General features: G+C 39.4%; 6 protein-coding genes across 7 annotated transcripts; 4 read left to right on the plus strand and 2 right to left on the minus strand.

The window, feature by feature from the left end:
• Window positions 1-1,796: 1,796 nt before the first annotated feature.
• On the minus strand, window positions 1,797-3,634 carry LOC108841503 (VAMP-like protein YKT61). The gene is made up of 6 exons (XM_018614262.2): window positions 3,305-3,634; window positions 3,060-3,157; window positions 2,878-2,982; window positions 2,589-2,654; window positions 2,311-2,397; window positions 1,797-2,067 (listed from the first exon to the last, which is right to left on the minus strand). The coding sequence occupies exons 1-6, from the start codon at window positions 3,495-3,497 to the stop codon at window positions 2,017-2,019; spliced, it is 600 nt and encodes a 199-aa protein (XP_018469764.2). The 5' UTR covers window positions 3,498-3,634; the 3' UTR covers window positions 1,797-2,016.
• An 849-nt stretch (window positions 3,635-4,483) lies between these two features.
• On the plus strand, window positions 4,484-7,656 carry LOC108841498 (glycerophosphodiester phosphodiesterase GDPDL6-like). Its single transcript, XM_018614257.2, has 8 exons — window positions 4,484-4,603; window positions 4,713-5,009; window positions 5,091-5,200; window positions 5,299-5,797; window positions 5,882-6,202; window positions 6,279-6,421; window positions 6,594-7,077; window positions 7,167-7,656. The coding sequence occupies exons 1-8, from the start codon at window positions 4,501-4,503 to the stop codon at window positions 7,463-7,465; spliced, it is 2,256 nt and encodes a 751-aa protein (XP_018469759.2). The 5' UTR covers window positions 4,484-4,500; the 3' UTR covers window positions 7,466-7,656.
• A 1,954-nt stretch (window positions 7,657-9,610) lies between these two features.
• Window positions 9,611-10,986, plus strand: LOC108841502 (transcription factor LRL3-like). The gene is made up of 5 exons (XM_018614261.2): window positions 9,611-9,812; window positions 9,901-10,038; window positions 10,116-10,181; window positions 10,261-10,395; window positions 10,594-10,986. The coding sequence occupies exons 1-5, from the start codon at window positions 9,618-9,620 to the stop codon at window positions 10,942-10,944; spliced, it is 885 nt and encodes a 294-aa protein (XP_018469763.2). The 5' UTR covers window positions 9,611-9,617; the 3' UTR covers window positions 10,945-10,986.
• An 879-nt stretch (window positions 10,987-11,865) lies between these two features.
• LOC108841505 (reticulon-like protein B21) lies at window positions 11,866-14,836 on the minus strand. Of its 2 annotated transcripts, XM_057002593.1 has the most exons (9): window positions 14,749-14,836; window positions 13,500-14,553; window positions 13,352-13,399; window positions 13,148-13,250; window positions 13,001-13,075; window positions 12,749-12,902; window positions 12,586-12,655; window positions 12,411-12,476; window positions 11,866-12,339 (listed from the first exon to the last, which is right to left on the minus strand). In XM_057002593.1, the coding sequence occupies exons 2-9, from the start codon at window positions 14,446-14,448 to the stop codon at window positions 12,038-12,040; spliced, it is 1,767 nt and encodes a 588-aa protein (XP_056858573.1). In that variant the 5' UTR covers window positions 14,449-14,553; window positions 14,749-14,836; the 3' UTR covers window positions 11,866-12,037. The 2 variants fall into 2 exon arrangements, with proteins under 2 accessions (XP_056858573.1, XP_056858572.1); XM_057002592.1 differs by lacking the exon at window positions 14,749-14,836 and having other exon boundaries at window positions 13,500-14,636.
• Window positions 14,837-17,904: 3,068 nt separating this feature from the next.
• On the plus strand, window positions 17,905-22,017 carry LOC108841497 (ubiquitin carboxyl-terminal hydrolase 23). The gene is made up of 10 exons (XM_018614256.2): window positions 17,905-18,438; window positions 18,533-18,647; window positions 18,767-18,877; window positions 18,969-19,141; window positions 19,228-19,551; window positions 19,659-19,784; window positions 19,870-20,637; window positions 20,749-21,322; window positions 21,487-21,568; window positions 21,653-22,017. The coding sequence occupies exons 1-10, from the start codon at window positions 18,127-18,129 to the stop codon at window positions 21,816-21,818; spliced, it is 2,751 nt and encodes a 916-aa protein (XP_018469758.2). The 5' UTR covers window positions 17,905-18,126; the 3' UTR covers window positions 21,819-22,017.
• A 278-nt stretch (window positions 22,018-22,295) lies between these two features.
• LOC108841500 (uncharacterized) lies at window positions 22,296-25,711 on the plus strand. The gene is made up of 13 exons (XM_018614260.2): window positions 22,296-22,648; window positions 22,738-22,880; window positions 22,974-23,090; window positions 23,344-23,458; window positions 23,561-23,698; window positions 23,897-23,992; window positions 24,083-24,196; window positions 24,298-24,366; window positions 24,506-24,576; window positions 24,674-24,767; window positions 24,892-25,020; window positions 25,110-25,199; window positions 25,294-25,711. Exons 1-13 carry the CDS (start codon window positions 22,301-22,303, stop codon window positions 25,405-25,407), a joined length of 1,638 nt encoding a protein of 545 aa, XP_018469762.2. The 5' UTR covers window positions 22,296-22,300; the 3' UTR covers window positions 25,408-25,711.
• The last annotated feature ends 183 nt before the right edge of the window (window positions 25,712-25,894 follow it).

Raw genomic sequence — 25,894 nt, forward strand, 5'->3', positions numbered from 1 at the left:
AATTCATGACTTTGGTGATGTTCTAACCGTCAGAGCACAAGGAGAAGACAGAAAGAGGGTTCAATTTCGCTTAATGGACACACGGTTTGATCTTATAACCTCTCTTTGTGCAAGTTAACTTAACTATTTTGTCCCTAATTAACTTTCTAAATTTAACAGAGGAAACAGTCTTGTGTGTTGTCTATGGGGTACTTATGCTGAGCAAATTGAAGCTTTTCGCGATGAATACCAAGATCGATCTATTGTTGCTTTGATTAGGTTTGCTATCTTACTCGACCTTTTTAGACTTATATTTTAAAGAGTTTTTATCCTTTACCAATATACTAATATAACTTTGTTCATTTGTTAGGGAAACAAAATCCAAGCAACTTGCAAAAAGACACTCATGTCCCGTGTTCAACGTAATATACCTATAGGAAAATGGGTGGTTATTGAAAAAGTTCATATGACAACAGCTGGTGGCCAGTATAAAACAACATACCATCCATACAAGATGAATATCTCAGATGAGACTGTTGTTAGAGGTTCTGATTTATCTGATGATCGTATTTTTCTTAATCTTTTCCGATTATTCTCAAATTGGAAATGACCCTAAAGAGCTATCCTTCCTCATAGGTACTGTGTTTTGCAGCTATTATCTTATCATCCTTAATATTTCTTATTATTTTGACTATTATCATCTACACACTGACCTATTTAATTTTTTAACAGATGTGATGGGGAAAATTCATGACTTTGGTGATGTTCTAACGGTCAGAGCACAAGGAGAAGACAGAAAGAGGGTTCAATTTCGCTTAATGGACACACAATTTGATCTTATAACCTCTCTTTGTGCAAGTTAACTTAACTATTTTGTCCCTAATTAACTTTCTAAATTTAACAGAGGAAACAGTCTTGTGTGTTGTCTATGGGGTACTTATGCTGAGCAAATTGAAGCTTTTCGCGATGAATACCAAGATCGATCTATTGTTGCTTTGATTAGGTTTGCTAAAATCAATTTCTTTAGAGGTATTTCACTTGGTTCTTCATATTTTTACATTGATTTTCCCCTGTATGATTTTAAATAAATGTCCTCTGTTATAGGAGAGGTTCAAATTACTAATGCATTTGGTGCATCACTTATGTACCTCAATCCAACTCTTCCAAAAGTTTTAGAGTTGTCAGAAAGCTGGTCTACTTTTAATTTTTACAATTTAAATATTAATTTTAATTAATATCATAGAATTATTTATGCAATAGTAATTTCATTATAAAAAAATATTCCTTTTAGTTTTTGTTTTCGTGTTAAGAAATTTACTTTAGTCATTCTTCATCACAAAATATTCATGAAAATAATCATTTTTATTAAAAAGAAAATAATACAGTTATAAAAAGAATTGTTTTAGGTTAGTAAATCAGAAAAGAAAAATTTTACTAGAAAATGCAAGAAGAAAACGAAAGAAGTGGGATCATACTATCGAACAAGGGTTGGGTGGGGCACATTCTGACCACTACAACCAAACAGCTACACGATTCTGAGTCCAACGCTGCTCCTGACGACACCAAGGGTGTTTGGTGGTTCAAATCTATGTTCGGCAAATAGTTACAAAAACGACAGACCTTCGTTCATCCCCTTCTACTTCCATTGCTCGTGTAATAATATTACAACCCGTGTTATTTGGACGACAGACCCGTCGTTCTGTTTTGTGTTATACACTCATCCATTTACGTCAGCAACACAGTTGTCTTTTTTTGGGGGGGAGGGGGGGGCAAACAACAACACAGTTGTCTATTAAGCACAAATGTACCAAAGTGAGAACATGAACAAAAGCAATCATATAAATCTGGCAAAGACAATTCAAATTAACATGTATTTGGACGACACACCATATGACTCGAGTCTTGTGGAATTTCAAGTGCATGAGAACAAGATAGACGAAATCAAATACATGAAAATGAAAAACAGGGTCGACCTCCAGCAACAGCTTGGTTGATTATATATATATATATATATATATATACCTTAGGACATCCAGCTCAAAGAATAGTGCAGCATGAATTGGTTTTCTTTGCTTGCTTGTAGAACATCTGTTTCAACCAAACCACCAAAAGATCAGGTTCCCATCCACACTACTCTATTTACCTATACCCCCAATGATATAGCATGCAACAGTTCTCTTCCTAGTTACTCTATTTATCTACAACACTATCAAGCTCCCTCATATCCAGCCCTTTCTGTCGTGTTAACCAACTATGCTAAGAGACGCATACAGTTGAAAAAAGAAAGCAATATAAGCTGAGAAAAGCTAGTATGGGACTGTACAACGTTACCTGGGATGCCATGCTCAAATCAGAGCTCTTCTCAACTAGGCTGTCAAGCTTCTCACCACGGGCTAGAACGCTATCAATGGTCTTATGCTGCAATACAGAATAAATTATTCAGTTTTGGTGAACAATACAAAGAGCTAACGTATCTGCAAGACTCTTGTGTTTTGAAATTACGGAAGAAACAGGACTCATTGAAAGAACATCATACTGTTTGGGGAAAGCATTAATGCATATTTAACTAATGTCGGCAGAAACTTGGGAAAAGAGAGTGCAAAACTTACAAGGATAATCTTGGTCTCATCCAACTCCCTCTGGATTTTCAACAGCTTATCAGCCTCTGCTGGGTCCTGAAGATTACAAAATAAAAGAAACACTTTAGACCAAACCACTCAACAAAACCAACTTGAATCTTGATCATAAAATAATGGGGCCAAATGGGAATAATTAAAGTTGGATCCTTTATGTCCACCCAATTGAGCATATACCTTTTAAAAGTTTTGTTTAACAAGTTTCAAAGAGGAAAACGAGAAAGAAAAAAAAAAAAACAGAGTTGCACAAGTGAAGAGGAACCTGAAATTTGGTAAGAGCTTGGGCTAAGTAAGGCCAGGGCTGAGAGGAGTCTTCTTTAGCAGACCTCCATGTCTCACCAAAACTCTTCTGGTACTCATCTATAACCTGAGAAAAATATAGAAAAATGTCAAGCAAACCGTATCGAGAACCTAGATTGAAAAAAAAACAAACAAAAACGAAACCTGATTGAGAAGAGAAAAGGCACTTCGAACAGGGTAATGATCGTCCATGAATCCAACAGCGCAAAGTCCATTTCTATTGTAAGCGTGAACCTTGTACTCTAATTTATCCAAACAAACATACGAACCCTAATTACCTTCCAAAAATCAACAATAACAAAGCTGCAATCGCATAAAATTGAAAGATCTAGAATCGATAGATCCGAGACAAGGGGAGGAGATCTAAAAGGTAAGGGGGGAGAAGGAACCTTCGTGCTGGACGGACTGGCGCTGGGAAGGAGGGGTGCGGCTGGCGACGGTGCGACCGACAAAGACGACGAACTCCTTGACGCTAGATCGCTGGAAATAGCCGAAGTGAGAGACGTCGGAAGCGTTGGCGAGGATGACGGGATCCGTGGCTTCGGGAGCGGCCTTCAGAACAAGCAAGGCTGTGATCTTCATAGCTGTCTCCGGGGGTGGATCAAAAAAGGTTGCGTGACGAGGAAGCGATTAAACGGAAGGAGAGGAGAAGAGGCGTCGGTAGGCACCTTGGGAAGACCAAAAAAAAAACTCAAAGTCCGGTGGTTAAAAAAAAAGGAGCTTTTTAGGTGTCGATGACAATTTATTATATATACCCTCGCTATCTATTTCTTATTTCATAAGAATTTTTATTAATCCATGTTTTTATATGACAGTACCCCTTAGGGGGTATTATTCGTTTTAATAACTTTGAAAATTCGTTTATAATTAATAATTTTAATTAAAATTGATTAATTTTTCAAAAATGACATATAATCAGTATTTATAGATTCAGATTCTTCAAATTTTTTTTGTATTTTTAAAAAGCAAATTTAATCAAACTCACATAAATTTGTTAGTAAATTCCTACCATTGAATTATCGAGTATGAGGTAATTTTTCATTCAGAAAAAAAGAATATCACGTAATTTGAACTAAAGTTCATAAATATCACTTACAATACATGATTTCAATATAAATTTAAAATAAAAAATGAATAAGACTACATCTTATTGTACACATAAACCAATAATCTCCACTTAAACATTTAAAAAGTTTCACGAAAAAGTAGTTATGTAGGAAATAAATATTTTTGAAGAAAAAACAAGAAAAGTTGTTAAGAACGGAATGGAGGGAGAGAAAGAGATAAAAATAGAAAGTAAATGGCCATAAAAGGGATTTGAGAGTTAATTTTTGACATTAATCAACGCTTTTGTGTTTGACCATCTCTTTCTTCCTCGCTTCTTTTCCCTTGTGAAGAAACACACCGAGGAAAACAAGCAAGGGGGAAGAAGAGATTGATTAATGTTCTTCTTCTTCCGCTGTGAGATCTCTCTCACCTTTTCTGTTAAAAATGTATACATTTTCTGTGCTTTATCGTATACGGTAGTTGACTCTGCTTTACGTGCATGTGCATGCATGCAGGATCAATCAAACAACACACAAAGATGCTAAGGGGTTTCATCATTTTCTCCCTTTTCATACATTCTTGTGTTGCGGTTCCCAAGATTCCTGCTGCTGTTCCTGCCACTAAATGGCTCACCCTTAATGGTATGTACCATTTTCTCGTTTCTTGGTGATGTAATTTATAAAAACTGCTAATATTACATAACATGTTTTTTTTTAAAACATACCTCTTGTTTTTTTTTTGGTCTTTTAGGACAAGAGCCTGCGGTGGTGGCGAGAGGTGGCTTCTCCGGTCTTTTCCCTGAGTCAAGCGCCTCTGCAAATGAATTGGCTAATGCCACCAGCTCCCCTGGCCTCACAATGTTGTGCAACCTTCAGATGACAAAGGACGGTGCGGGGATTTGCTTGTCTGATATCAGGCTTGACAATGCAACAACCATCTCCACCCTCTTCCCCAAAGGCCAGAAGACCTACAAGGTCAATGGTCAAACCCTCAACGGATGGTTTGCTCTTGACTACTCGGCAGACACAATCTTTTCCAATGTCTCTCGTATGTCTTTCTCTCTTTTTCTCCCCTTCAAAAGCTCCCCCACCACCACTACACCTTTTCATGTTTTGTATTATTGAGCAGTTGTTCAAAACATCTACTCTCGGCCTAGCATTTTCGATGGCCAGATGGCTATTGCAGCCGTGGAGGAAGTCCTCGAATCCAAGCCTCCAAAGTTCTGGTTAAGCGTTCAGGTTTTTCTCTTCTTCCCATCTTTGAACAATATGATTACAAACCTAAGGAAGATTCTTGCTGATTCATCTAATAAACAACAAACAATACAAACGTGCAGTACGACTCATTCTACATGGAGCACAAGCTGAGCGCAGCTGAGTACCTGAGAAGCTTGAGATTCCGCGGCATTACCTTCATCTCATCTCCAGAGATTGGTTTCTTGAAGAGCATAGGGATGGATGCACGCAGGGCCAAGACAAAGCTCATATTCGAGTTCAAAGACCCCGTGGCAATTGAGCCCACCACCGGTAAGAAGTACAGCGAGATTCTGCTGAATCTCGCAGCCATCAAGGCCTTTGCTTCAGGCGTTCTTGTCCCCAAAGACTACATTTGGCCCATTGACTCGACTAATTACCTTAACCCCGCATCCACCTTTGTGGCTGACGCCCACAAGGCCGGTCTAGAGGTCTACGCTTCAGGTTTTGCCAATGATCTGAGCACCAGTTACAACTACAGCTATGATCCTTCCGCTGAGTATCTCCAGTTTGTGGACAATGGCCAGTTCTCTGTTGATGGCTTCATCACCGATTTCCCGCCAACAGCATCACAAGCCATCAGTGAGATATGACTTCCCATCTACCATCCTCGTATATATATATATAGGAGAAGCTAACACCTCCACATTTTATGCGTTCTTGCAGCTTGCTTATCTCACCAAAAGAGAAATCTCCCCAAAATAGGCAACGCGTTGGTCATAACTCACAATGGAGCAAGCGGGGAATATCCAGGATGCACTGACATGGCTTATCAAAAGGCGGTTGACGATGGAGCAGATGTGATCGACTGTTCTGTCCAGATGTCCAAAGACGGTATGGCTTTCTGCCTTGGTTCTGCAGACCTCATACCAACCACAACTGCAGCGACCACTCTCATGTCCCGAGCCACCAGTGTTCCTGAGATCCAGCCCACCAATGGCATTTTCTCTTTTGATCTTACTTGGGCGGAGATCCAGTCTCTGAAGCGTAAGGAAACTCTTCTGAAGCCTATCTCATTCTCGACTAAATTGCCAAAAGATTTGAATGTCGTTTTTGTCTCCAGCTCAAATCCAGAGCCCCTTCTCAACTTCTGGGGGATTCCAGAGAAACCCAGCAAACAAGAACGCAGGGAAGTTCATGACTCTCGTTGACTTCCTGGAGTTTGGCAAAGCAAAGGCAGTCACTGGAGTTCTCATCAACATCCAGGCAAGCCTTTTTCATTTTCACTAGAAAATATGATTTTTTAGTGAAGGTCCATTTAAAAAAAAAACCACATATGAAGAGAAGTGGTGACTTCTCTTTTAATATAATAGATAGATAGATAGATGCTCTTTATGCTTACTCAAGAAATATCCACTAACGCCTAGTTTGTTAACAGAATGCTGCTTATTTAGCCTCAAAGAAAGGCCTAGGAATCGTAGACGCAGTCAAGTCCGCTCTGACCAATTCCACACTCGATAAGCAATCAACCCAAAAGGTTTTCATCCAGTCGGATGATAGCTCTGTTCTGTCAAGTTTTGAGGCCGTCCCTCCGTACACTCGAGTCTTGAGCATCGACAAGGAGATCGGAGATGCTCCAAAACCATCCGTTGATGAAATCAAGAAGCACGCAGAAGCAGTCAATCTCAAGAGAAGTTCTCTCGTCACCATCTCCGAAAGCTTCGCCACGGGGAAGACCAACGTAGTGGAGGAAATGCACAAGGGGAACATCTCTGTTTACGTCTCCGTGCTGAGGAACGAGTACATCTCCATAGCGTTCGACTACTTCTCTGATCCCACGATAGAGCTTGCCACATTCATTGCGGGCAATGGCGTTGATGGAGTCATCACCGAGTTCCCTGCCACCGCCACCAGATACTTAAGTAAGTCTTACACCTTCAAAGATCTTTTTATCAGTAAAAAAACAAATATGCATCTTACCAGCATTAATTAATATTTGATGCAAATCCAGGGAGTCCATGCTCAGATTTAAACAAAGACCAGCCTTACGCCATCTTACCTGCAGAGGCTGGCGCTCTACTCTCCGTGGCAGCCAAGGAAGCACAGCCACCAGCTAGTGCCCCAAGTCCACCACTTGACGCTAAAGACGTGATTGATCCTCCTCTGCCCCCGGTTGCAAACATGGGCTCCTCTGATGGAGAAGCTACGCCACATGCCCCTACTCATTCAGGCACCATTACCACAACATCTGCTAATCTTGGCCTTTCCTTGCTGGCAATACTGGCCTTGGGACTACTCTTTGCTGCTTAATAAAAAGATTGATTGATCAGACCATATAATTTTAAAGGTTGAACATGTTCTCCTGGTAGCATACACAATGTGAGCTAATTTATGCTTTACTCATGTTAACCAAAATATGCAGCAAACAGTGATTTGTTGTTATACATCAAAGCTCTAAAGAATATTTGTGTTTATTTTCATAGGAATGTTTGATTTCAGTAGAGATTTTGAATCTTAATAATCGCTCATAATATGTTTACGAACCTTCTCCATCAAGATGTCTCTACTTGCATAGTTGTCGCCTTCTCAACATAGTAAACCTGCAAAAAGTGAAAAAACAATGTCAATTATTTAAAGGTACAAGAGCACTACAGTAACAAAATTACTACTGTGCCGTGAAAGTTTTTTTTTTTCTTAATTATTATTATTATGCAAATACGGTTACAAGATACGGCTATGACAATAGTCATACAGTTTTACAAACGACTAAAAAGAAATAGGAACATAAATGAACCAGAAACAATCATTCGATTGAAATTAGTGATAAAGGGAAAAACTCTAGCCACGTCCACCGCGGTTCCCTCGTCCTCGATTCCCACGTCCGTGATTCCCACGTCCGTAAACCGAGGACTGCAAGAGTATCTCCCTAGCTTTTGCAGATGGTTTAACCGGTCTTTCTTAAAAAATTCTCTTTCCGGAAGGTGTCATAAAATTCATCGAATCAGTTTCTTCGACAGAATCCAATGAATCTTCTTCTTCTTCCAGAGAGAGCAACGAAGCAAACTTGTTAGAACCAAGACCATGCTCTGTAAATTTGATACTTTTCTTTTGAACTGAACAGTCTTCAAGAGTAGGAAGAGTAGCAGAAATGTTGTCAACCGGTAAGGTCGTGGCAGACTCCAAAACAGGAGACTCAGTGGTTTCATTGATGCAAATAAAAGGTGGAGAAGTAATCATATTTTCAAGTTCCGAGATTGTAGCTAATGTAACTAGGTCGTCCACAACAGCCATAGTACTTTGATCAACCAAATTTGATTCTTTAATACCTTCAAGATAAAATTTTTGAGGAGATACCTCAATGTGTGAAGCTTGGGCAGGTAAAGTCACGACAGTAGGACAAGCAAGAGAGTCATAATCTAAAGGAGCTTCTTGTGAAGCTTGTGCCGTGAAAGTTATTTTATAATATCTTCGCTCTCGCTCGAGGCGCTTAGTATAAGAACAAAACTAAAAGAGCAATAATCTTTGAGAAAAGTTACATCCAATACTACAAAAGAGTATACTCTCAGAGTCATCCTTATGCGTAACATAGCTACAAAGGAGATGGGATATGCAGGAGGGAACATACTAGTGAAGGGTGAGGTTGAGCTGCTTTAGCTGAATCACCTTGAGCAGTATCTGGTTTCACTAAATTTTATGAGAATCAACATGAACAATCTGCATCCATGTTGCTGCAGCTAACTCATACAAATCACAATTATTAATTACTGCATTCCAGATCTCCACATTCAGTCCAAAGTAGTCTGATATCAACTCCTTAAGAAACTTGGCTTCATAAAGTTAGTTGGGGGATCCCAAGAGATTGTGATTCTTTTTATAGTCCTCTTCTTCAATTGCTAAGCTTACATTTTATAGCAAATCCTGCACAGCGTGATTGGTAGTTGCATAGGATTAAGAAAACAGAAGCAGCTATGTAAAGAAGATAGTCATTCAGACTTCAAATTTTTTTTCTGATAAACATACTCTGCATTTGCATTGAGTCTGAGGTACAAGTAGAAAGGAGATAGGCACTCAAAATCTAAAACGGGGTAAAGTCGGCCATAAAGTAATCTAACTAGTGACAACATTGTTGCACTGAAACTGACCTTAAACTGACATACCGTTAACATTACAAAACGCTCACAAGTGGGCTTTTTATAACATGATTACTTGCTCAACAAGGAACATCGCAATCATTGGAATGGGAGAAGTGTTACCTAACATGACAGTTAAAAAAGGTTTATATAAAAAAAAATGTAAAATTGATTATATATTGTTCATTCAAATAAACAAAGAGGCCGGCCACATACGACTTGTATAATTAAATTAAAAAATTAGAAATCAAGGTTTTTTTTAAATAATAAAAATGGTGATAAAAATGGTGGAGGAAGCAAAGGAAGAAGGAAGAAGGCAGAAGACAGAAGAGATGGGAAATGAGAATGGAGAAAGAAAGGGAGAGTTCATTAACCAAAACAATAATGACTTCTTCCTTGATTCAATGTCAATGCTCTCCTCTCTTCCTCCTTGCTGGGACTCTTCTCTTCCCCCTCCTCATCCTCATCCTCCTCCGCACGCTTCCACCATTGACGCCTCTTTCCCCGACCACTTCCATCAACCTCAGGTACCAAACTATATCATACTACACAATGGTAAAGAATGTTTTTGATTCCTTGCATCACATCTTCTTGCGTTATTGTTTGTCAATGCAGGAGTCAGGTGGTCCAAGCCAAGATGGGTTGCAGGCACAAGGGACAGTCTCCACCACGAGCGCACCCGTGGCTCGTCAAAAGCCAAGGGTGCGAGCTAGGAGAGGTCAAGCCACCGATCCTCACAGCATCGCTGAGCGGGTATCTCCATCATTCACTTCATCCATCTCCTTTTATATTATCTTTGTGTTTGTTTCTCATTGTGTTGTTTCGGACAGTTGAGAAGGGAACGCATTGCAGAGCGTATGAAGTCTCTTCAAGAACTGGTTCCCAACACCAACAAGGTACTCAACACTTTCCTGATTTTTTTATATAATTCTTGTCCTGAATCTGTATAATAATTAACCGAATTTGTTGATGCAGACGGATAAGGCGTCCATGCTGGATGAGATCATCGAGTATGTTAGATTCCTTCAGCTGCAAGTCAAGGTACTAAGCATGAGCAGGTTGGGAGGTGCAGGGGCAGTTGGTCCACGCCTCAACGGTCTCACTTCCGAGGTCAATTTCTTATGCAAGAGTTGGATCTGTAATTTAGGAGACCATAAACATTTTTTTCCTTAGTTTTATATAAATAACTCCTTAAAATTTGGGGGTTAAAATGAATGTTTCACCCTGTAACTAGAACCGGTCTGCCATTATGGATTTTTAGGTCAAGTGGGATATTATACCAATCATCATGGTTTTTTGGTAATGTAGGTTGGAGGACGGCTTGACGCCCTCTCTGGACCGTGCAATGGCTTAAACGGGAAGGGAAACGGAACAGGATCATCCAACGAGAGCTTAAGGTCAACAGAAAATAGGGTGGCAAAACTGATGGAAGAAGACATGGGATCTGCAATGCAGTACCTTCAAGGGAAAGGGCTTTGCTTAATGCCCATCTCTCTCGCAACTGCAATGTCATCTACATCTAATCCCTCTCGTGGAGCTCTCTTCAACCCCAACAACTCCAATGTCGTAGCAGCAGCAGCAGAAGAGGCAAATGTAGCAGCAGCAGCTGCACCTGAAGACTCTTCTGCTATGGATGATGTATCTGCCTCCAAGGCCTAAAACATAGGGTTTCTCATGTGTTTTCATTTTCTCTGTCTTAAGTCAAACCCTAAATCCATTATCTATTTACTATTTTCACTTGTATTCATTAAATAATAATTTAAAAAGTTTACAAAACAGACAAGATAGAAACACTCGTAAACATACATATACGTGTCTTGTTGAAGATACAGAAGAGAACTGGTGGGACAGGAATCTAATAGACGTGCGTTCCACGTCTTTCCCGGTTCGCACTGTGTCAACGTTGCTATCGTTTGTTCAATTGAGTGTAAGTGGAACCAGTATTATATTCAAGTTAAGCTTTGCACTTTCTATAAATTATATTATATATATGATATATCTAGGTAGTGCCTAATTCATGAACCGGCCTGGATAGCAAATAATTAGACTTATCCCATTAGAAGGAGAAGAAGACATATACACTTCTAAATTCCTTAAGCTTGGATAACTGTGATGAACAAGCCAAGTCTATGACTCACATCTTCAGTAGCTCATTAACCAAATAATCAGAGGTTTTATACATATATATAATTATATATACATATATCAGCGTATTTATGTGTTGTATGCTTGCAAAGGGATCAACAAATATTATGGGCAATAGTCAATAGACAAGGCAAACAATCAGGTTTTTGAAATGGGCCTCTTATTCCCACGTTGTAAAGCTTACAACTCAAATGAAACAAAATGCATCTAGGAAAGCTATAAAAGAAGTCAAACTACTTGCAAGTAAAAAAACTACAGTATGCTTCAAGAAGATAAATTAGGTTTCAAGGAATGACTTTGACAATGCAATGGCCATTGTTCATCAGTGTCAATGGCGGCGGCAAGCTTGTCTCTACTGGAAGAATGCCCCTGGAGAATCACTCACACTCACAACAAGAAAAATCTGATAAATTTCAAAAACGGACGCAAATCAAGAAGCTAATGAAGCAAAGAGATTAATAAAAAAAAGGATATCATATTAACAATCACATTCTAAAATGCATAGAAGCTACGTAAATTATGATATAGTGAAGTAACAGTGAACCCTAACTAGAAACTAAAGGGATTATTACATCATTTACATATGTGGAGGAAAAAATAGGCAAATTTAAGAAACTTTCTTTAGTTTATTCGGCATCATCATCATGTAAGGATCTCTTTTGAGTTTAGGTACTTCCTCTTCTTCTTGGTCGTCTGCCTCATATTCTTCTTCATAATCATCATCTTGATCAGTGGTCCAAATCATATTTTGCTGATAATATCTAAAGGCAACGAACAACATGAAAGCTGCCCACACACGGGCAACGACAGATGAGAGGTTCCAGACGAGGGTGAAGAGTGCCAAAGCCACCGCCTTTTTGTGGTTGCACGTTTCCCATGCGTCCCTGAATCTCCTCACCCAAAATATACCTAAAAATGTACACAACACCTGCTTGATTAACTGTCTCAACGAAGGTGTAACATAAAAGGTTATTCATTACCATAAGCCGAGAAGTGGGTTGAGTAGGAGATGAATATTTTAGGCACTGTAAATGCTCCAAGAAAGCCTGTGCTCACAGAATCAAAACACTCAGAGCTCAGAATCTACCACAGCTACACTTCTTTAACACAAGAAACCTTGCAGTCCAGTGTTAGAAATGGTAGAGGCAAAGTTACCAAATTTGGCAAGGTTCCAAAGAGTGATAGAAGAGCCACATCTAGCCAAAATGTACAGCACCACTCCCATCTGAACATTATCACAATATCATCATCATCTGCTCCCTCTTTGTTGAGCTCAATAGAGGAAGGGAAAGAGAATAGAATTAAGAAGAAGAGTAACCTTGAGGGTGGTGGAGGGATCGCCGGAGAAAAGGGCTCTGAGTTGAAGCAGAGACTCGTTGAGGTAAGGCATTATGAATCTGAGTATCCTCTTCACATCTTCCTCTCTCACTCCAGCACCTTTATGCCTCTCCTCTTCCTCCTCCACGATTCCCCTGCTCCCATTCATATATATGTTCTCTCAGACTCTGAGTTTCAAAACCCAAACATGCAGAGATAAGGGGAGAGAGAGAGGTATCTATGTATTACTTACCTGCGGATCACCGCATTGAATAAGAACATGACGCCCAGATAGATGAGTCCCATATAAGCTACCACTGATATGAAACTGCACATATACTTCTGCTAATTAACCATAAACCATCATGTCTTATCTCCTTAGTCTAATGAGAAACCAAACCTGAAGTTGAGATCACTGGCGTATGAAGAAGAGATAATGAGAAATGTTCCGAAGCCGAACACAAGTGTCGATCGTGATGCATCTCTCCACATCACAAGATCCTCTGTTTCATTTCACTCCATCAGTTATATATAACTTCAATACTATTTTGATATTTAGAAAAGAAAACTGTGTGTTCTCACTGAACACCATGGAGAATCTCACCAAGGCTCTGCAGTTTGCTCTGTGGATGAGTGAAGTTATCTTCTTCCTCTGCATACGATAGTTGTAGAAACAGAGGTTTTTATACGAATTGAGTAGAAAAATTACGGATGATGAAACAGAGCACTGAGATTCGGGATCAAAGAAAAACCTTTGCTTGGTGGGACGGAGTAAACCGGCGGTGGAACTTTACGGACGGACGAAGGAGATGGAGCGGTTCTGTTGTGAAATTGACTGTACTTTTTACTCTCAACAACACCGACTCTGTTTTCGCTACTCTGCTTTGCAACGTTCATCTCTTTCACATCAACACTCTGCTTTTCCACTTCTTCTTCTTCTTCCTCCTGATCCTCTTTGTGATCATCATCTTCTTCTTCTTCTTTCTCCTCGTGATTGACGACTATCTCCTGACCGACATCGAACTCCTTGACTTCCTCTGTGGTCTCCTGCTTTTGGACGACGGTATCCTCTGTTTCTACATGTACATCCTCTGTTTTTTCGTTAGTTTTGTCGGAACCGTGAGCTGGTAATGAATTCACCTTCCTTAACGGAACTGAATCAAATTCACCGGAGTTGACGACCGCCGTGCAAATCTCCGACCGGGTCTTCTTAAACCGACCCGGAGTCTTCTTCTCAACCCCTTCTACGGAGTCAGATCTTTCCTTCTTCGCCCCCACAAACACAGTCAAAGTCTTGTCATTTACGTCACTAGAGATCGATCTCTTCGGCGGCGTCATCGGAGTAGTAGGGCCAGCGGACCTCCTCGGCGTCACCGGAGGTGTTGAACCAATCGATCTCGGCCTCGTGAGCTTCAAGGAATCTCCCCTGTTAATCTCATTTGATGGGCTCTTCCCATCGGTCTTACATGCTCGTCTCTTTCCGTTAACACCCACCAAAGACGCCTCCTTTAAGATCATCTGCTTGTTAGTAGAGTTCTTGTTGTCTTCGTCGGGAGCATGAAGATGAATGGTCTTCTTGACGATGGCTTTATTACTACTAACTTCCTCGTCGCTCTGCATTCTCGTTTCCAAAACAGAGCCTACAGCAATAACGGCTCCTCCAACCCCAATCCTTCTTCTTCTACTGATGCTTGGGTCCATACTATATCGTTATGTCACTGTCCTACTGGTGATTGAGTTGAATGTGAGGGGTAGAGAGAGAGAGAGAGAGAGAGAGAGAAGTAGTAATTATAATGAGCCTTGAAGCTGAAGGAAGGTTAGTGGACACAAAGTCAGATAATTGAATTTCATCTACTGATGTGTGTGTCTAGAGAGAGAGAGAGAGAGAGAGAGAGAGAGAGAGAGAGAGAGAGAGAGAGAGAGAGAGAGAGAGAGAGAGAGAGAGAGAGAGAGAGAGAGAGAGAGAGAGAGAGTAGATGTTGTTAGATTAGAGGAGGGTACCTGTCATTATCTCATGAGACTATGGATCACCAAATATGGCGTTGGCTACTGCTTTTAACTAACCCCTCCCTAAAAGCCTTTGCATGTGGTAAGATGCTGCTTAAACACAATCATTAAGGTTTATGAATGATCACAATCCATACTTTTATCTTCTTTTTTTTCCACCTTAATTTTTTTGACATTTTTCTTTTGGCTTTCTTTCTTTCATTTCCTTAATCATAAAAGTTTACGTTATCAACATGTGCCGTGCAAACAAAGACTTTATCTTGGGTTCACCCTAGGTATTTAGGTTCACCAACCAATAGGAATTAGTTATTTTAGATTGAGTATCTTTTGAAAAAGAAAACAAAATAATTGTCAAGTTATATTATGTTTTAAAATAAAAAAGTAAAAATAAATAAAAGTAATAGTAATTGTATAAATGTATTTAAAAAAAAACTATATATAAATTTTAAAGTTTAGAATCTATCTAAAGGTTTAAGATTTAAAATAAAAAAATTCAGTGTTTTTATGATTTAGAGTTTGATATTTATGAATGAGAATTTATGATTTATCCAAGGATTTAGGGGTTACCCAAGGGTTTAGGGGTTAGGATTAGGGTTTTTTTTTTGAACGTCTGGATCGATTATTATCGATTAATTATGCTATTACAACGATGAGAATATTACAAAGACGAATACAGCCGACAATTCTACCACCTTGTGAGAATACACGCCTGACTGCACCACTCTGAGCCGTCCTATGAGATTCATGTTCGATGGTACGCCCTGCACCAAGCTGAAGATCTCCTATAACATGTTTCTCCATAATCTGCTTAATTTGGTATTTTCTAAAGTTTGAACCCCAGACCTCCGGGTGTAGAAGCAATTGAACCTTTAGTCAAACCACTGGACCAATGGGCTTCCACATTAGGATTAGGGTTTAGGATATAGTTTTTTGCTGGCGGATTTAAAATTATTTTTCAAAAATTCATTTTTTGTTAATTACTATTTTTATTTATTTTACATTTATTTTAAAAATATAATGCAATTTGATAATTATTTTGTTTCCTTTTTTTAAAAGATATTCAATCTAAGATAACAAGTTTCTATTGGTTGGTGAACCTAAAGGTTCACTCTAGGGGATGAACCCAAGAATAACTCGTAAACAAATGAATGGCTTCAAGTGAAAGGTTTGGTTAATTTGGAATGTTAAATGTAACGAACTAATTATAAAAGGGAAATAAAATTGAATTGCTTCCACTTTTCTTGTTAACTCACGAGATCAAAGTGAAAAGCTTCTCTCCATATTCACATTCATCATGAAAGTACTCACGTTTTGATTAATGCAGATGGCTATAGACCCCGTGTAAATGGCTTGGATTCAAGAAAGGAGTTCACTGAGTTGAAGATAAGTCAAACTAAACCATTTTCTTTTTCTTTTTCACAGAAGGTTTGAGTGTTTGGGACAGGAAAGAACAAATAAATCCAATTTAACGTTTTTTGGGGTATAGTTCCTTTCTTGTAAAAGCACCAAAAACTGTAACCGGATCGGTGAAATGAGTACCACCGACAACTTTTTCCGTGACGAAAAAGATCATAAAACACAACCGGTGCGTTTATACAGACAGATAGATTTATAAGCATCCAAAATGTAAATTTCAAGACATAACAATGAATACATATATAGTTGCGTTTATATTAAAGACTCAAATACCGTTACATGCAAGGCTTAGGTATGTTGATAAACTACTCTACCTAATGAGTAAAAAACTCCTACGATTTACAAATCTGGATCTCCGTGAAGATAAGTAGCAACTGCGTGCGTGCGCATGTGTCTAATTACACTAGTTAGTTATTCAATTAACTAATCACATAAGAGCAATAATCAAAATTAAAATCTGTAAGAATAGAATCGGAAGTTGGATTGGTGGGATTGCTTAGACGGCACGTGGTCGAGTGGGAGAGCACGTGACTCGTGTCACGTCTCCCCATACACCTGCCCTCATTGTTTTTTTCTTTGCCTCTCTTTTGTATTTGCATGCACTTTCTTTCTCTCTTTACACATTTTCTTCTTTCTGTATATGATAAAATACAATTTGTTTTCCCTCTTCATGGCGAATACATTATAAGTTTTAAAATGTCTTGCTAGCCCAACTACCATGGCAACGATTGGTTGTATATCAAGCGATCATATATATAAATATTTTAACTAAAAATTGTGTAGTTGCGATTGACATTTACCTAAACCTCCAACATACACACATAGTCATTAATTTATCATTGACCAACTTTAAAGAATTGAAACAAGCAAGCAAGCGATAACGAAATATGACTCCACTCCCAATGTTGCGCATAACTTATGGGGATTAGATATTGAATTCCTCCTCCCAGTTCACCACAATCTATCTTAAAATATACAAATACAATCTCTACTTTGGAGTTTTCACCTACATGGGATCCTTACACTTGTTTACCATTAGCAACGGTGTCTGATACTATATAACTTATGTAGTTTATCTCTCCCCCATGCAAATCCTCGCTTTACCTCTTTCTTTTTTCCCTTTCAGCTTTTAAGCTTAGTTTAATACTCCCGCTGTTTCATTATAAGTGTCGTTTTAGATTTGTGCACACGGATTAAGAAAACATTTAATTTTGCATATTTTCAATATAAAAACATCATTACCGATACAATTCAACCAATAGAAAAATAGAATGGAGAATAAAGTTAATAAATTTTGCATTGAAACTCTAAAACGACACTTATTTTGCAACGAAAAAAATTTTCTAAAACGACACTTAATATGAAACGGAGGGAGTAGTATATTTTTAAAAGCCTTCAGATTTCTACAATAAACAAAACAAAGTTTTCAGATTTCTACAGAAAAATATACTTCTTTATTGATTAGTTTATCAATGCTCAACTTGCTGTGGCTTGTATAATATTTTCTTTTAATTTCAAAAGTATTTAGCAAAAGAAAAACAAATTGGGCTTACTCACCAAAAGGCCCAATCTTTGAAGCAAATTCCAAAATTCATAACAAATGGGCTTTTACTTAAGTCCACACTGTATAATACTGTTTTATTTCCCGGGTAATAATCCGGCGCGGTCAAGACCACCTTAATCGAAACACGAGCTCTGGTTCTTGTCACTAATGTGTCAGATTAATAAAAAGAAAAGAACAAGTGGTCGAGTAATGTCGGGATGGATATTTGCTAGGGTTTAATAGTGCGTTTGCAGCTGCCACTCTCTTTCTCTCTTTCAAAAGATAGCCGTAAAAGAAAAAGCTCCCTTCTTCTTCTTCTTCTTCCTCTCTTCACACAACTTTTACTCCCGACAAAACCGTGTCTCTTTTTTCTCAACGCGGTGGGGTTGTTGTCGATTCCTCTCGATTCGTAAATGGAGTCTGTTACGATCCAGACGGATCGGGACCCGCCGCCGAGTAACGGATCTCACGCCGTTTCCTCCTCCTCCTCCTCCGCTTCCGCCGTCTTTAGAAAGATCGACTTTCATCCCGCGAGGAAACCCTTCAACGGCTTTTCTAACAAGGGTTCCGATTTCAAGATGGAGACTTTGAATCCCTGCTCCTCCGCTGCTAACAAGCGACCCTTCTCTTCTTCTCCTTCCTCCGCTAAGAGGTCTGACGGGTCTGATCCGTTGGAAAATGGGTTGGATCGGGAGCTTACTTTTAGCAGAACCATCCGCAAAATCGTGAGTGCTTTGCTTTAATTCCTCCCTAAAGATACTTCCTTTTTGTGTTATTTTGTTGATATATCTGGAGTCTGGTGTTTTGTGATTTTTGTAGGGTGCGGGTTTGGAGAATCTCGGGAACACTTGTTTTCTCAATTCTGTAGTGCAATGTTTGACTTACACCGAGCCTTTAGCTGCTTACCTCCAAGATGTTGGGCACGAGAAACGCTGTAAGTTGATGCCCGTAATGCCAAGTTTCTTGCTGGTTCAGTTAATTGCTTGGTGTGAGTGAATAAAAACTATACTCAAGTGTCTGAAACAGTGTTCATATCAAAACGTTTTGTTGTAGGCCACGTGGCTGGGTTTTGTGCTTTATGTGCAATGCAGAAGCATGTCAGGATTGCACTTCAAGCTAGCGGCAGAATAGTAGCACCCAAGTATTTGGTCTCGAACTTGCGATGTATGCTTTGTCTGCTTGAACTATTTAGTGTGTGCCAGTCCCGGCTTTTTTACTAACCAGACTAATGAGGGATTCTCAACTGGTTGATTAGGCGTATCAAGAAACTTCAGAAACTGTCGGCAGGAAGATGCACATGAGTACATGATCAACTTGCTTGAATGCATGCACAAGTGTTGTCTGCCTTCTGGTGTACCAAGTGAATCCTCTGATGCTTACCGGAGCAGCTTGGTACATAAGATTTTCGGTGGTAGCCTCCGTAGTCAGGTAAAAATGCTTTTTATTTTTCAGGAACTCCTTTATCATTTGGAGCAGGGCCTCAGCTTTCTCTAATATTTTTTTTTACTATTCAGGTGAAATGCGCTCAGTGTTCACATTGCTCGGACAAGTTTGATCCATTTCTTGACCTAAGTCTAGACATTTCGAAGGCAGATTCATTGCAGAGAGCGCTTTCACGCTTCACTGCCGTTGAGCTCTTAGATGATGGCGCAAAGGTTTACCAGTGTGAAAGATGCAAGCAGAAGGTCAGGGCTGTAAAACAGCTTACTGTTTCTAAAGCACCTTATGTTCTTACCGTACATCTCAAACGGTTTGAAGCGCACAGATCCGGAAAAATCGACAAGAAAGTCGAGTTTGCTTCTGCAATTGACATGAAACCTTTTGTCAGTGGTCCCTATGTAAGTAGACTTGGTCTTGTGCTCTGCTTTCTAAGAATATAAATGAAACAGATTCTCTTGAGCTTCATGATTTCTTTTTGTAACAGTACAGTACTTGTGTTGAACAGGCAGGTAATTTGAAGTACACTCTATATGGTGTTTTAGTTCATTATGGTCGAAGTAGCCATTCTGGTCACTACGCTTGCTTTGTACGCACTTCAAGTGGCATGTGGTATTCCCTTGATGACAACAGGGTAAGCAGCGATGTTCTACGTTATCTTGGGTTGCAAACTGTACATGGTTCCTTATAGTAAGTTCCTCTTTACATTGTTGCTGTAGGTAATCCAAGTTAGTGAGAAGACTGTGTTCAATCAGAAGGCGTATATGCTATTCTATGTTCGCGATAGACAAAACCCAGCCCCAAAGAACACTGCTGCCGTGGCTAAGAAAGAGACTTCCAAAGAGAACCTTGCCACAAAAAGATCTTCTTTGAATATGTTTTCTAACGGAAATGATCAAGTGAATGGCTCAGCATCCATGAAAGCATGTAGTTTAAAGGCTCCTGTTGCCAATGGTACATCACCCTTGAGATCATGTGATCAAGGTGCTCCTGCTGTCTTGACCCAAAAAGATTTGAATGCTAAAGAGACTCAGAAAGATCCCCCAAGCAGTGTGGAGGCAAAAGAGATCCTCAAGAGGGAAAATGGTACAACACCCTTGGCATCATGTGATAAAGGTGCTCCTGCTGTCTTAACACAAAAAAAAATGAATGACAAAGAGACTCAGAAAGAACTTCCTAGCAGTGTGGAGGTCAAAGAGATTCTTAAGAGTGGAAATGGTTCAGCACTCTTGAAACCATGTGATCGACGTGCTCCTGCTGTCTTAACACAGAAAGACTTAAATACCAAAGAGACCCTTCAGAAGGAAGTGCCACTTCCACAGGCTAATGGGGATGTATATTTGGTAAAGGAGGGCTCCAAGTCTGCATGCACAGTGTCACTAGGGAAGGATTCTCTTCTCCTGGATGGCAGCACAAACGCTAAAATTCTCGTCAACTTGCCTAAAGATGGAAATAACTTGAACGAGGCTGCTGCCAATTCACTTGAGGTGAGTGTATATAACTAATTACCTTAACGAGTCAGCATCTTGTTTATTACGGCCACCTTTTTTATCAATGGGAATGAATGTTTCTAACTTGCATTTCGCTTTACTCTCCAGGTTAAAAATGTATCGAATGGTAGTTCACCTATTGAAGAAGCTGTTCTTGTTAATCAAACTTTGGGACATCACTTGAAGGAATCGGCCACTTCCCTGGAGTCAATAAAGGCAAGTTCTGATGAGGGGACCCTCACCACACCAAGAAAGACTCGCAAGGGTAACATGAAAACCTTGCAGGTGGGAGGATTAAAGTCTTTTAAGCTGAGCTTGGGCGTACGTAAAAAGAAGAAACAGAAAAAGGGAAGATCAAGTAGCTTGGCTATTAAGGTTATTTCGGAGAAGCTCCCATCCAAGAAAAGAGCTACAGATAAAGAGCGTAAAACTTCACAGATAAGTACTAGTGCTTCTGGCTCGGCTTGCTTGAATGGGAAGGATAACAGAGTCATTGTCCATGATGAAAAGATAAGGAGTCGTAATCAAAATAGCGCCGTTCTTGCGTCAGACCAACAGCAAACGCTGAAGAGCTCTGACATGTCTGAAGCAAGCCAAAACGCCAAAAGAAAGAGAGAGCTCTCAAAAAAACAAGATGAAGAAGAGGTGACCGTTCTCACACGGGGTTTGCCAGAGACAGTGGGTAAGTTTTCCGTTTTCTCAACTTATAATTGCTATAACGAACTTTATTTTCCAACACTGATTCTTTAATAAGAAGTGGCATCAATTAAACAGTTGACTTGAGCAAGAGCATGGTCTAATATTGTGATATGTTTGATGGTGATTAAGTCTGATTAACTGTTGCAGTTGGCAAATGGGATGAGGAAGTTTCAGCTTCTAAGATGAGGAACAGTGAAGAGTCAAGAATCGGATATGTAGCAGATGAGTGGTGAGCTTTGAGATTTAGAAGAATTATTTGCTCTATTATTAGATGGTTGGTTTAACATGAATGGGGGTATTTGGAATGTGGCAGGGATGAAGAATATGATAGAGGGAAGAAAAAGAAGATAAGGATCAAAGAGGAAATGTATGCAGGTCCGAACCCGTTCCAGCTGGTTGCATCAAAGAAACAACAAACAGATACAAAGAAGAAATGGACGCAACGCATGAACACTGCAAAGACAGGCTTCCGAATATGATGAGTAAGAGAGCCCCATCCATAACTATTAAAAAAAGAATGTAATCCACATGTTGCTGCTGTATTTTGCATTTTTGTTAACAAGAGAGGAGTAGAGAGAGGCTATAGACACTAGTAGTCATTGTTGTGAGATCTCTTTTCCTCTCAGTTTTGTTCTGTTTATGAGATGAACAGAGAATTACACATCCCCTCTTTGATCTGTTGTCTTGTGTTATCTTTTTCTTGCTCCACCAGTTTCATGCTATTCTACACTTGTAATTCATAATAATACTGCATTTACATTGTTAAACAGTTTCTACTGGTGAAGCCCAAATGATAGGAGCAACATGACAGAGAAAAGCAAAGCAAAAATTTAGAATAAAAAACGGAAAGCAGTTCATTGAAGGATTCAGAAAACGTCACGTAGTTGAAGACAAGAGTATAAAAACTGACTCCTCCCTCCACCACAATCTTCTCGAGTTACTTCATATTATCTATCCAACCATGAGTTCGTTTTTGTTTCCTTCTTCTTCTCCGATTCCCAAATCTCACTGGCGCGCGAACTACATCCCTAAACCTAACCGCCCGATTACACTCCCTCTTCTTCACGGCAACTCCTACTCCTCGTGGAGAGTGTCTTGTAAACTTAGTCTCGATTTCGAGGAAAGCGCCGTGGAGGAGGAAGATGATGAAATCCCTCAGTTTCTCGATTTCTCTGCAGAGGAGGGGGAGGAGCCAAGTTTCGACAAGGAGACGGTTTCTGCTCCTACTACGACGCTGATGCAGAGGAAGAAGAAGAAAGGAGATGAAGAGAGCTTAGAAGATAGATTCAAGCTCAGAAATGGAAAAGAGGTTGGTTGCATTCTCCTCCTCTTCTTCTTCTTCGTCAACGTTTCTTTATGGTTTTGAAGTATTAAAAGAAGGATAAAAATCATTTGCAGGTATTTGAGGAGAAGGCGTATCTAGTGGGAGTGGAAAGAAAGGGTGATGGAGAGTGTTTGTTTGATATAGAGGAGTCCCTCGAGGAGCTTGAACAGCTTGCTGATACTGCTGGTCTTATGGTCGTTGGTTCTACCTATCAAAAGTTTGTAGCCTTTTTTTTTACCTCTCTTATGTATTGAGGAATGGATTCTATGTTCACTTGTGATGCTAATATCACTGATGGTATATACCACAGGCTGGCTTCCCCAAATCCTAGAACATATATTGGATCCGGAAAGGTCTCAGAGATTAAAAGCGCTATTAATGCACTTGACGTGGAGACTGTCATCTTTGACGATGAACTTTCACCAGGGTAACGTTTCTGCGTATCTTTAGTTATCAGTTTTCTTTACTGCAAGCTGTTCTGTTTCTTCTTTCACTAAACTGTTACTTGTCATTCAGCTTATTAATAGTTACTAAAGTGGTCATTGGATTGTGTCGTATGTAGGAGTTTCATACTCTTGTTTGTTTCCACTCTAGTTTGTCAACATACATGATACATGTGAACTGAGTGTGTGTTTGTGTGTGTGTTTCATTTTCTTACTACTTCATATTTATAATTTCAGGCAATTGCGTAACCTGGAAAAGGCCTTTGGTGGGGATGTTCGAGTTTGTGACCGTACCGCCCTTATCTTGGATATTTTCAACCAAAGAGCCGCAACTCATGAAGCAGCCTTGCAGGTTAGATAAAGCTTGTCAATAGAGATGACTGTTGTGAAACATTTTAGTTATGCTCTTTCAGGAACCGTGTGCTCAAAAGCCTCAAACTGTAATGGTTTGCAGGTTGCTCTAGCGCAGATGGAGTACCAATTACCACGATTAACTAGAATGTGGACTCATCTTGAGCGTCAATCAGGTGGCCAAGTTAAGGGTATGGGAGAAAAACAAATTGAAGTTGATAAGCGAATCTTGCGTACCCAAGTAAGTAAAACATGTATATATTTCTGCAGTTTCTAGCCTCTTTTGCTTCTTCTCGTTTTTCAAGAGATTGTATATGACACAGATTGTGATTATATTTGTGATGAGCAGTTTCTTAGGCTGTGTCTTTGTTTTGGGTTTTCTGTATAGGTCAGTTAAGATGGAATTATGTTTTAATTGTTTCGACATTATATTGGCTAGATTGGAGTTCTCAAAAAAGAGTTGGAATCTGTTAGAAAGCATAGGAAGCAGTATAGAAGCCGGCGTGTTGCTATACCTGTTCCTGTTGTATCTTTGGTAAGTTCAAGACAGTATTTTAAACTCGTAGGGTTAGGAATTGAAACATTTCATTTCATATGTTAATGTTTTATACCCATTGTGTTGTAGGTTGGTTACACAAACGCTGGAAAGAGTACACTTTTGAACCAATTGACTGGTGCTAATGTTCTCGCTGAAAATCGTTTGTTTGCGACCCTTGATCCAACTACGAGAAGGGTTCAGGTCAGTGAATTTTCTTAGAAGAGCAGATCTGCGAAAGCATGGTATTTAATGTGGTATCGAGTTTTGACTTGAGATTTCTTTTCTGGGTCCTTGTTCGTCAGATGCACAACGGGAAGGAGTTTCTTCTCACAGATACTGTTGGCTTTATTCAAAAGTTACCAACCACCTTGGTAAGGTCTTAATGGCTTTTTTTTCAACTAGATCGTACCTGGATATCTCTGCATGTGCTTCTATCTATTTGTTAACATTCCAATAAGTGTTCTTGGGTCTGCGGCCTTGTGTAACTTAGTTGGAAAGTGATTTCTGCAGGTTGCTGCTTTCAGAGCAACACTCGAAGAGATATCAGAGTCATCCCTTTTGGTACATGTTGTTGACATCAGGTTTGTTATCTTCATATCCTGTTTTAAATTGAAGCAAGTCCATCGTATCACATCATGATCTCACCTCCTTATGATAATATGCTTGTGAAATGTTTAGCCACCCACTGGCAAATCAACAAATAGAAGCTGTAGAAAAGGTCATGTCCGAACTCGATGTTTCATCAATCCCCAAATTGGTAGTGTGGAATAAGGTAATGTAAAGTAGTAGAGAGGCGAATAAGATTTTGTATTTTCTATTCAGTTTCCTGCATTATGTGCACAATAACGTGGATGATACAATAAGATTCTGTATAATACTCTTTACGCCTCGGTTAGGTTGATAGAGTGGATGATCCTCAAAAGGTCAAGCTGGAAGCAGAGGAACATGGGGATGTAATTTGTATATCTGCTCTGACTGGAGAAGGACTAGACAAATTCTGCAGTGCTGTTCATGAGAAGCTTAAGGTTTTAGTTTCATCAAAATGTTTCGTTATTCTCTGGCTTTTTACAGTTAAGACCCATTGGAAATTTAGTTATTCAAAAATCTGTTGCAGGATTCAATGGTATGGGTTGAAGCGCTTTTGCCATTTGATAAAGGGGACCTTCTAAGCACCATACACAAGGTTGGAATGGTGAAAGAAACTGTAAGTATATGACCGACCAATCTTGCTTGGTTTCTTTTTGTTGATACAAACAACTCAAATGATGATCATGCCTTTGTGTTTGTTGCATATATAGGAATACACAGAGAACGGGACCCTTGTCAGGGCACACGTTCCGCTTCGTTTTGCACAGCTGCTTAAACCTATGAGACACTTGGTCAAAGATGCTTCCATATGCAAACTAGGGTGAAGTAGAATTATAGCAAGAACTTGAAGGCCTGTCTTTTCCTTGCAATTGTAGACCAGATGTGGTCGGCCAGAACCACAACAAGTTCTAACAACTTCCTGAACATAAACCACAAAGAAAGACAGTAAGAATATTCGTCAGTAAAAAAAAGAATGTGGATATACACAAGCAATATAAGCTTGAACCCTAGTTGACATTGTGTACTGGCACACCCTTTTTTGTACAGAGAGTTAGTATTTCTGTTGGAAACATATAACAATTTCAGTTAACCAAAATGGGCGGCTAGCTCGTCGATACATGATTTACTCTCTTTTTTTGAACACATGATTTACTACTTATAGTACCAAACCTAACATCAGTGACAAAAAAAAAAAAAAGTACCAAACCTAACATATCAACACTTGCAATGACTCGGGACAAAAATATGATCCCAAACTCGAGAGTGGAAGTGGCACCTGCGAAGAAAGCAAATCAGACTTAACTGTAACTA

Source organism: Raphanus sativus, chromosome 2 (genome assembly GCF_000801105.2).
Source record: "Raphanus sativus cultivar WK10039 chromosome 2, ASM80110v3, whole genome shotgun sequence".
Lineage (NCBI taxonomy): Eukaryota > Viridiplantae > Streptophyta > Magnoliopsida > Brassicales > Brassicaceae > Raphanus > Raphanus sativus.